The sequence below is a fragment of the Mobula hypostoma genome, chromosome 15, assembly GCF_963921235.1.
Source record: "Mobula hypostoma chromosome 15, sMobHyp1.1, whole genome shotgun sequence".
Lineage (NCBI taxonomy): Eukaryota > Metazoa > Chordata > Chondrichthyes > Myliobatiformes > Myliobatidae > Mobula > Mobula hypostoma.
Genome location: NC_086111.1, coordinates 21,067,352 through 21,078,812, shown reverse-complemented (window position 1 = coordinate 21,078,812; position 11,461 = coordinate 21,067,352). Strand labels below are relative to the sequence as shown.

The 11,461-nt window shown below is 45.3% G+C and overlaps 1 protein-coding gene across 1 annotated transcript in view; it reads left to right on the top strand.

Moving 5' to 3' along the window:
• Positions 1-1,267: 1,267 nt before the first annotated feature.
• Positions 1,268-11,461, top strand: part of grip2b (glutamate receptor interacting protein 2b) — a 188,816-nt gene continuing 178,622 nt past the window's right edge. Inside the window, exons 1-2 of the mRNA XM_063068462.1 lie at positions 1,268-1,389; positions 1,600-1,630. Coding sequence (XP_062924532.1) covers positions 1,268-1,389; positions 1,600-1,630 — 153 coding nt within the window. The remainder of the gene's footprint in view (positions 1,390-1,599; positions 1,631-11,461) is intronic.

The following is an 11,461-nucleotide window of genomic DNA, read 5'->3' as shown; positions in this document are numbered from 1 at the left end:
CTGTCCACCTGATGGAAACAACCAATCCATTACCAAGAACATTTATTGCCGGTGATGGACATCCCCACATCGTATACCATTCCGAGGTAATCCGTCTGCTTCAAATATCTGCGTGCCCTGTTGGGAATTAAGGTCTCCTTCTTCCAGCACTGGAGCTGAGCCCCAAGTCTGTGAGCAGGTAAATACTGCCCGTTAAACCTCTGGTGTTTAGGGCAGCGATGAAGGTCCTCCATCTCTGGTGGCGTTCAGGGCTTGCTTCATATGTCAGTAGATTCTTCTCAGTTTTCATTGCTGTCAGTTGTACAAGTTCATGATGGAGATTCAGGAATGCCATCACACTCAGATGCAGAAAGATTCTTCATTGCTGTTTCTGTAACAGTTTTGTTTTTACCAGTAAGTGTTGTTAGGCCTGAGCTGAATTCCTGAACTTAGGGGATTGGTGTGCGCAGTATGACCCCTACCCTTTGACCTGTTTGGCACAAGTGACCCCACCAAGAGCCAAGGTATAAATCCCTGACTCCAGCAAATATAGCTGTCCAGGTCACCGAGGTACGCAAGCCTCCAAACCCTACGACAAGCTTGTGGTCCTCTTGGATGTGCTTTCAGCTTTCAGAGGCCTATAACAGAGTCAATTTTTTGGGTTGTGTTTATTTTCCCAAAAAACATTGGTCAGCTTTTTCCTAAGATGACATGTGAATATGATAAAAGGTAACAAGAAAAATGGAAAGAAATAATTGTGAAATCCTTGTTTTTTGTCAGTCTGTAACCATGGAGTCTGGTACTCTGAATAATGCTTGCTGCAATGTTGCTGTGATTGATATCGTTCAGCAAGAATATCTGGAGGTTTGAAATTTGGCAAACTTCACAACACTTCACCTATCAATACCTTCTCCAAGCCATCCCAGTGTTTAATAATTTAATAATTTAATTTTGCAAGTTTTGCAAGCTCATCAACTTTACAAACTTGTCTTATGTCTGGACTGATGTGGATCAAAGGAATTGACTATTTCAGAGGTAGTACTATGCAAGCTAATCAAAATACCATGGGCATGTTAAATTGCTCGGGCAGGTTGTCTCTATCACATCTTTATCACTATGGCAGATTGATGGCTGTTCGGGTTGAAGAGTCATGAAAAGATACAGTGTAGAAACAGGCACTTCGGCCCACTGCATCCGTGCTGACCAGTGAGCAGCCATTCTCCCCACAATCCCATCCACTCCCCCCAGGTTCCAACACTAAGGGCACCCAGAGGAAGCCCACACGGTCATGGGAGAATGTGCAAATGCCACGCGAGTGCCTGCCGTCAAGATCGGAAATGAGTTTCTGGAGCTGAGAGGCAGCAGTTCTACCAGCTGGACTACTGTGCCACCTCGAATTCTGCTGCTACCGTATCCCTCCCATATCTCGCTCCCTGTCTCCTTCCTGCCTCCAAAAAATTGTCCATTTCCTGCCTTTGGGATTTTTTTTAATGGAAAAGTTAACTTAATTTAAAACCTTCATAGTCCATACAACTGGGACATGCCTTTCCCGCTGCCCACTGCCATCATTCCAATACATTCTTTCTCAATGCCTCAACCCCACTCTCTTTTCCTCCTTAGACGAGGCAACAATGAAGCAGTTGTCACACAGGTATGGCCCCTCAGTGTCCAGTGATGCAGGACTCTAGTCTCCGGACCTTCCCCACAGGATCTTTATAGTGGCTGTACCAAGCTTCAGTGCATCCCTCAGCACCTATTCCTGTACCTCAGGATGTGCACATCGGCAGCATTCCCTTAGGAACAGCTGCCTAGACGGGACGACCAACAAGTTTCCTTTTGGTGAGGCCTAATTTGGAGTATTGTGTGCAGTTCTGGTCACCTACCAAGGTATCAGGGAAGATTGTCAATAAGATGGACAGTGCACTGAGAAAATTTGCACGGATGTTGCTGGGACTTGAGGATTTTAAGACCTTGCTATCTTGTATGTGCTAAATGTGCCTTATGCTGTGTGACACTTGTTACTGTGTTTTACACCTTGGCCCTGGAATAACGCTGTTTCATTTGCCTGTATTCATGTATGATTGAAAGACAATTAAATTTGAACTATAACTGTTACGTACCCCGTAACTGGGTTGCCAAACCAGCAGAACTGGATCACTCAGTTGGAGTCTGGATGACTAGAACTAAGAAAGTTTTATTAAAGAAACAAGCAACACAGTACTCTAATCAGAAGGATAATAAATGCAACAGTTCAGCAATGATAAACACACATGTACACAGAATTAAGATAACAGGATCAATCAAGCTCTATCGTTGTCTAGGGGTAAATGACCAGTTTCAAAGTGATGCAAAGTTCAGTTCAATTTAGTTCAGTTCGCAGACAGTGGGGGGAAGGAGAGAGAGAGCAAAACGAATGAATATTCAAAACGGCTTCCACATACAGGCCTTCGCAGTCAGCTTTCAGGCGAGTCCTTTGTGATGTCATCTGAGGTCACCGACCGTGACCCCTCCGTTTCCAGATACGATCGTTTCTCTGCAGTGAACCTGGCACCCAGGCAAGGGTGGACACACACCAGGTTCCCGCTGATCGTGCCTTTCAAAACTTCCCACCGACTTGTGAGAGACGTACCGCTTCCAGGGTCTCGTTACCTCGGGTGTCGTGTGTGTCTTGCCTTAGCGAACCTGTCCCTTTTTAATCCCCCTGCTGGGGTATCGCCTGTCCATCACTTCAACCAGTTCAGGGTTCAAAGGGGGAGCCGATCTTGACAGCTCTCCTTCCCCTTCATTACACATCTCCAAATGCTGCTCCATTGTTTTCCTTCTCTCTCTCTCTCCTGAAGACAGGTGGCAGACCAACTGCTGATCCCACTGGTGCCAGCACAGGACAGCTATATCTTAATCTATGTATATTCTTGTCACATAACTAACTGATTTACAGGGAAAGGTTGAAAAAGTTGGGACTTTATTCCCTGAAGTGTAGGAGAAAGAGGGGTGATCTGATAGGGGCTTACATAATTGAGGAGTATGGAACCTGGGAGTCTGTACCCCTTCTGCAACAGGATCCTCGACTTCCTAACCGGAAGACCACAATCTATGTGGATTGGTGATAATATCTCCTCCTCGCTGATGATCAACACTGGCTTAGCCCACTGCTCTACTCCTTCTACCCCCATGACTGTGTGGCTAGGCATAGCTCAAGTGCCATCTATAAATTTGCTGATGATACAACCATTGTTGGTAGAATCTCAGGTGGAGATGAGAGGGCGTACGGGAGCGAGGTAGACCAGTTAATCGAGTGGTGTTGCAGCAACAACCTTGTACTTACTGTCAGTAAGACAAAAGAGCTGATTGTGCACTTCAGGAAGGACAAGACAAGGGAGCACAAACCAATCCTCATAAAGGCATCTGAAGTGGAGAGAGTGAGCAATTTGACGTTCCTGGGTGTGAAGATCTCTGAGGTCTAACCTGGTCCCAACATATCGATGCAGCTGTAAAGAAGGCAAGACAGTGGCTATATTTCATTAGAAGTTTGAAGAGATTTGGTATGCTAATAAATATACTCAAAAATGTCTATTGATGTACTGTGGAGAGCATTCGGACAGGCTGTATCACTGTCTGGTATGGAGGTGGGGGGGGGTGGGGGAGTGGCTACTGCAAAGGACCAGAAGAAGCTACAGAAAGTTGTAAAATTAGTCAGCTCCATTTTGGGTATTAGCCTCCTCATCTTCGAAGAGCAATGCCTCAGAAAGGTGGTGCTCATTATTAAGGACCTCCAACACCCACGTCATGCCCCCTTCACATTGAAGGAGGTACAGAAGCCTGAAGGCACACACAGCAGTTCAGGAGCAGTTTCTTCCTGAAGTGGAGTCCTTTGCAAGGGGTAAGGAAGAGGAGGTGTCTGAGAGTTGCCACCTGGCCTTAGCAAGGTCGGTCTACTGCACTGCAACAGCATGAACTTTGCCTATGGGTTTGATGGTAAGGTTGGGATTGGTACAGAGAGAGAGTGGAGGACATAGCGTTCAGAGGGAGTGGAGCTTGTGGAGGGAGGAGTGCTGAGTGGAGATGGTTCAGGTATCGCTAGCAATTAGAGATGAAAAAATCCAGAGCAGGCAGAGAACCAGAGTGAAGTGTCCAAGAAGAGGAGGGCTGGAGATGGGTGGAGGGGTCATCGGGGTGGGGTGGGGAATTCTTCAAAGATGTGGGCTCAGAGACAGAGGCGACAGAAGAGGAGCTTAGCATCATGGCGGGTGCAGGACTCTCTGAGATGCAGATGAAGGGGGATAAAGGCCTTAGAGAGGGAAAGGTCGGAAGGAAAGGAAGGGATTAGAGGAGAGTTGATGGTGTCAGATGATGGGGAAGGGTTGGGGTGTTCAGGGAAGGTAGGGTGGGAGGAAGGTGGCTTTGAGGACCCAAGAGGAGATGGGGAAACCTAAGATATACAGTATTATGTACAACATATATGTTTGTAATGTTATATTGTATATTCTGTATAGTATGTATATCTCACTGTAATTTGTTGTATATTTTAAGTTTATATAATGTAGGTTTGATCGCAACATTTAAGAGAAGTTTGAATAAGTACATGGGTGGGAAGGGTATGGAGGAATATGGTCCAGTTGTGGGTCAATGGAACTAGCAGTTCAGCATGGACTAGATGGGCTGAAGGATCTGTTTCTGCACAATAGTGATCTATGACTCTATGAGCAAAATGTTGTATAGATTTATGAATCACAACGTGTAGGTCATGTTCCATCCTGGCTGAAGCTGAAGATGGTTCAGATGACCTCGTGGCACTGGAGCAGGGTGTAGACCACACTCACACCACATTCAGCAGTAAGCAGAGCACCCGGCACCTGATCATTCCCATCACCAACAGGAAGCACAACTTCCACAGTCCCGTTTTAGTTCAACCTTGCCTACATACTTGAGCCAACTTTTGCTACAAACCTCAGCAGCTCTGAACCTGATCCTCAGTATTTCCGGTATTTAGTGTTGTAAGACCTGTTTATGTTGGGGGAGCCGGATCCCCTCTGGTTTTGCTATAAGAACATAAAAAATAGGAGCAGGAGTAGGCCATCTGGCCTGTCAAGGCGGCTCCGCCATTCAATAAGATCATGGCTGATCTGATCATGGACTCATCTCCAACTTCCTGCCTTTTCCCCATAACCCTACTTTCCGAACTATGCAAAAACCTATCCAACCTTGTCTTAAATATATTTACTGATGTAGCCTCCACTGCTTCATTGGACAGAGAATTCCACAGATTCACCACTCTCTGGGAAAAGCAGTTCCTCTTCATCTGTCCTAAATCTACTCCCCCAAATCTTAAGGCTATCTCCTCTAGTTCTAGTCTCACCTACCAGTGGAAACAACTTTCCTGCCTCTATCTTATCTATCCCTTTCATATCTCATATGTTCCTATAAGATCTCCTGTCGTTCTTCTGAATTGCAGTAAATAAGGTCTCAGGCAACTCAATCTCTCCTCATAGTCTAACCCCTTCATCTCTGCAATCAACTTGGTGAATCTCATCTGCACCGCCTCCAAAGCCAGTATATCCTTCCTCAAGTAAGGAGACCAGAACTGCACACAGTACCCAGGTGCGGTCTCACCAATACCCTGTAAAGTTGCAGCATATCCTCCCTGCTCTTAAATTCAATCCCCCTTGAGGCCAACATCCCATTTGCCGCTTTGATAGCCTGCCGCAGCTGCAAACCAACCTTTTGTGATTCATGCACAAGTGCCACTGCACTATCTGCACGCCATTGCACTATGCAGTTAACATGGAGACAACAGCAACAGGCAAAGCCATCATCTTCCACAGGAATCGCAACGGTAGTCCCATCAGCAATTCCACAGACAAATCACTAACCATGCAGAGATTTGTCTGGGGGCCATCCTGACTTGACTAATTAGCTAGCATTGTTCTCTGGTCAGGTAGGGACGGGTTGACGGCAGCAAGCAGGGATCATCAGAGGAACATGATGTTAAGGAGAGGTAAAGCAACACCATGCATGAGATACTCTGTTGAGACAAAGTGGGAGCTTGCTCAATTCTACACCTACCTTTATTTTCAACAGCAGAGGCAGCAAGCAGCAATGAGCTGAAAATTCATGCTGTCTTGCCCATTTCACTTCTGACCTCTGCTCTTTGCTCAGGGGGAAATTCACCATTTTATTTATAGCAATATTTGGAGATCATTTTGCACGTTAGTAATTGCTTCCCACAGCGGTGCTGAGCTGCCCGTGGCTAATATCTTTGAGTGTTTAAATGGTTGAACACGCATAAAGTTGTCCTGGGTGCTGTTGTGTCTGAAATTGTAGGGAAAGACATGGCCCATTTGTTTTGCCTCATCAATGGTTCATCGTAATGTTCCAGAAATAAAAGATAATACAACATCCAAATCTCAAGCTTTGATCTCCTGGCTAAGTAGTTTCTTGTTGAGAACGCCAGCGTTCCATGACAAAAAAATCTTAATCATTAAAATTCTGCAAAGAATGAAAAGGATTTGCAATTAATAGAGTACATCATAACATCAGGGTGTCTCTAAGTACTTCACAGCTTATATAATGCTCTTAATCTTTAGTCGATATTGTAATGAACGAAACCCAATTTACAAGAGTGTGCACAGCAAGTATCCAGGATTAGGAATGTCGTAATGAGTCGATCTCTTTTTCTGTTAATGATTAGGTGACAAGCGGTAAACAGGACATCAAAGGCACACCTTCATTCTTCTAACAAATAACGCCGTGTGATCTCTTCCACCTAGCAGAGTTTGGGCCTAATAGCTTGTTTGGGCTTGGCATCTTGAGCAATGTAGCACTCCTTCTGAGTTGTTCAAGTCTTTTACGCTCGGGTCCCTAGAGTCGACTCAAAAGTGAGCAGACTGTTACTAGCCAAAGGCATAACTAACATGTAGTCCTGCTACATAATACTTCCAACATGTAGCCCGTATTGTAAGGCTAGATACATTGTGCACACCCCAGGTTCCCAAGGACAGGAATGTGGTAAAGAGTCAATCTATTTCAAAGATCGACTCAAAATATGAGGATTCAGATTTAGATGTTTACCAGTCCAAATTTTCTGTCATCAAACAATGTCATATCTATGTCTCTAGCCACAGGCTCCTGCCCACTCCCTGAAGCATTCTTCTTAGTGCTGTACTTAACCCCATTGAGGTTTGGACTTCACTTCCCTTCTATCATCCTGGCAGGCTGTTTCCAACACTATGACTTTGCTCAGCCCTGCTCCTACTTCATCTCATCTGCAAATTGAAACCCAAACCTGTGCCTTTGTTACCTTTAACCTTGACTATTCCCTCTCCAAGATGGCCTCACCCATTCTATTAGGTGTCAATGTCGGGTCACAAGCTGTTTGTCCCATGTCCTGTCCACCCATCACCTATGTCCTCATTGGCTCACACTGGCTCCTTGTCAAGTTATGCCTGTGGCACAGCACCAAACGCTGGTTTGCACCTTTTTTGTGAAATACCGATGAATGTTTTTTCTACATTCTCGTATTTGTCTAAGTTTGATGCCACTGCATAGTTACCTCCTGAATATCTCTTCAATTAACCAGTCAATAAAAAGGGCAGATTGATGGAGATAATTTAAGAAGAGCAATAAAAGAAAAGCAAAGGGAGGTTAGTCTGCAATAGTTCCTCAGTATAGCCTATGCATGACTAGTCTAACACAAATGTAAAGCAGTTGACTTTGGCATCTCTCGGAAGTGTCTAATTCAGCCACTCAGGTTCAATATTCATGATCTTTTGAGCTTTGATGCCTGGCTAGTGAATTTTATCAGATGTTACTACCCCAAAGATACTATAATTCCATTATTATTACATTTTGCTCAGGGGTATAATAATCCCCAGCAACCCCAGTGAGATTAAATGGATTGGGAAATATATGAGCACTCTGGCCTCTGGGCCTGTCAACAAAATTACCGATGTTCCTGACCCTTGGTGTTCCAAACCCTTGTCTAGCTACACACCAGTCCCTAGCCCAGAGCCCACCCCCACCCTGGCCACACTTTAATCCTCTGCTCCGACTGCACACCCTTTCACTCTAAAATCCTATTTTGGACTCTAGACTAACAAGTGATCCAGAAGCTGACCCATCAGATTTTCCAAACAGTAGGATGCCAAGTGATCAAAGTTCTATATATCAAGTTGCTTACAATTCACATAAAATTCTGACCATCATACTAAAGAGGGGCAATAACTTATGACATCTGCAATGAAGAAATAAAATTAAATGCTGTTTTGGGAACCTTTCAGCAGAACAGCAACCTTAAGCACAGACTCCAATTAGTATAACACCAACCTGTCATATTCTTTAAGATTGTCTCATCAGTCTCCTTCTTCAGCCCTTTACTTTTCCACCTATTACCACCCAGCTTTTCATTTCATCCCTCCTTCACCCTCACCTGGTCTCACCTATCACCTGCCAGCTTGTACCCCCAACCTTCATATTCTGGCTTCTTCACCCCTCCTTTCCAGTCCTGATGAAGGGTCTCGGGCTGAAATGTTGACTGTTCATTCTTCTCCAGAGATGCTGCCTGAGCTGCTGAGTTCTTCCAGCATTTTGTGAGCTGAAAATTGTGAAGTCATCAATTACGCAAGCGTTCCCACTTCTGATCGTTTGATAGAAAAGTCATTGGTGAAGCCGTTGAAGATGATTGGATCCAAGCCATTTCCCTGAGGAACTCCTGTAGGGGTGTCCTGGGGCTGAGATGATTGACCTTAAACAGACACAGCCATCTTCCTCTCTCTGAGGTATGACTCCAACCATTGGAATATTCATGCCCTAATGCCATTAACTTCAGTTTTACCCGGAGTCCACGTGAAGTCAGCTGTGGCAGACTGGGTGGATGAGGTCAATAGTGAGATCCGATGGCCAGGACGATGGTTCTGCAATGCTTTGAGGAGAGCAAAGGGCATGACAAGGCACAGGAGAAGTCATGGTCATCCACTGCAACCAAGGAAGACCCCAGTTGTGATGACTAGTCATATCACTGGACCTGGACTTGAGGTCGAGAGAGTGGAACTGTCAGAGTGCAATGGCTTTTCCACTTTACAAACTCCCGCACAAGTTTCTTCAGTGTGCAGAGTGGCTGGTGAGCCTTGGTTCAAATCACTCATAACAACCTAGAGGACAGGCTGAAGGCAGAGCTAGTCGCTGGCCAACGAAGAATGAAGTTTTCACAGTGGCTCCATGACCAGAACAAGGACAGTTTCCATGTCCTTATTGTAGATATCCAAGTCTATCACTATTTGGACTCACCAGCTGTCTTTGAATGCACAAGAACTGCACAGATCTAACTCTCATCGTCAGATACGATGGACAACCAACCACCTGGACTTCACAAATCCATACTTAACTAAATTCTGCCTGTTTCTGAGGGCAACAACTCTCATGCTGCGTCTGATATTGTTGTTTATACATATGTGGAACAATAGAGTCCTTATACGAGTAGGCCCTAGCAATACCCAAACAGGGTCTCGGGAACAGGTTATTGGAGAGTAAGTGTGTTTGACAGCATTGTCGATGGCTCCTCCAATACTGCTGATTGACAGCTTGGGTTGTAATTAATGGATTTGTACTGCTATTTTGCAAGCCGAAAGCAATGAACAGTTTTCATACCTTCCCACCTCTCTGGTGCCAGGGAGGGTTGCTGTTCTTCCAGGACGGACTCGTATCAAAGGCTATGGGGAGAAGGCAGGAGAACAATGACGTTGAGAGGGATAATAAATCTGCCACGATTGAATGACAGAACAGACTTGCTAGGCCGAATGGCTTAATACAGCTCCTGCAGCTTATCTATTTACGGCCTTATTCTTCAGGAATGGAAGATTCATCCTATTTTGAGCAAGTTGGGAGAAGAGTCTTTTGTGTGATGTGAATCAAAACTGAGAACAAAAAAAAATACAGATTCTGGAAATCGGAAGTACAAAAAAAACAGAATATTGCTGAATGTAGCAGGTTAGGCAGCATTGCAATGTTTCAGATTAATGACTCTTCATCAGAACCTTTCATGCATTGTGTTTACTTCCATCTTTTAATCACAAAAGCATTGAGCTGACTGAGTGATTGACAGGATTCACCCACTGAGCTAGCAAAAGGTGTGATTTCCATTGGTTAATGAAGATGGGCCAATGTGAATGGATGAGCTCAGTGACCAATAAGAGGAAAGCGGGCTCAATCTGGCAATGGCCACCCCGAGCTCCGAGTTGCACGTCACGTCAATGGAATCGCAAGAGACGGCAGACACTGGAATTTGGCGATCTGCTGGAGAAAAGGGCCACACGGAATCTATGGGAGGAAATCACCCAGGCTTTCAATGCAAAACATTAACACTACAGTGCTGCTTAACCTGCAGAGTTCCTCCATCATATTGTTGTTTACTGTGTCAATACCTCTTCCCAGGATAGAGGAACAATACCCCAGCTTCTGCTTGGGTAGTCTACAACAAAATGGCATGAACATCGAGTTTTCCAGTTTTAGGTAACCCTTCCTTCTGGTGTGTTTTCTATTGCTCTCCGGTCTTCTTCATGTTCTCCTATGTCCTCTTTATGGCCCCCTCTCCCTCAAACACACAAAGTTCACCTACAGGCTTCCTCCCCACCCTGCCTCTTCCATTCTCCCATCTGGTTCTGATCCTATTTGCCACACATCTCTCCCCAAATGGTTCCTGTTAACATTTCAGCAGTGCTGGACTATTCTGTTCCTCCTGGTCTCCTTCTAGCACCTTCAATCTTCCCTGCCTCTCTTTTTATTGTCTGCCTACATCCACCACCCAACTGCCCGTCTCCTAAGTCCACACCTCCGCCCCTTCCCAATTTATCTCGACCTGCCAATCAACCTCCACCCCTCATCAGTCCGCCTCACCTTGGACTCATACCTCACCACTCCCCCCATTTCCTCTTTCTCCTCCCAGTCCTGGTACAGGGTTGTGACCAGAAGTTTCAACAATTCCTTCCCCCACCCCACACCCCCTATGATCGACGTACTGAGTTCCTCCAGCAGATTATTTGTTGCTCAACTTAGGAAATAAGTTACTGTGGGTTCAAGCGGAGGTCCTGGGGACTTGAGTTTCAGTTCCATTCCCTGAGCAACAGCAGGGAGGAATTCAGTCTGATTCTGACATGTTGGCAGAGAGATTAAGGATATCTTTACCAGTCGCCTGTACATCAATACACTACAGTAAATGTATCTCTGAACTTTGAACATGTGTGTCAATGACCAACACAGTTCAAAGGTGTGCTGGCAACAGCAAACAAATGTCGCCATGCTTCTCGACCGGCTCGGAATGCCCACAAGACAGCTGATGTTGTCGGAAATCAAAATTGGTGTTCCCGCAACCAGATCCCAAGTAAATTCAGGGAGGCTGATAATCGGCTGTCTGATTGTTTGGAAATCTCTATGTTTGCACAGCTCAGTGGGTGCTGATTCCAGTGTTCCCTTTACTCCTGCTAGACCACTC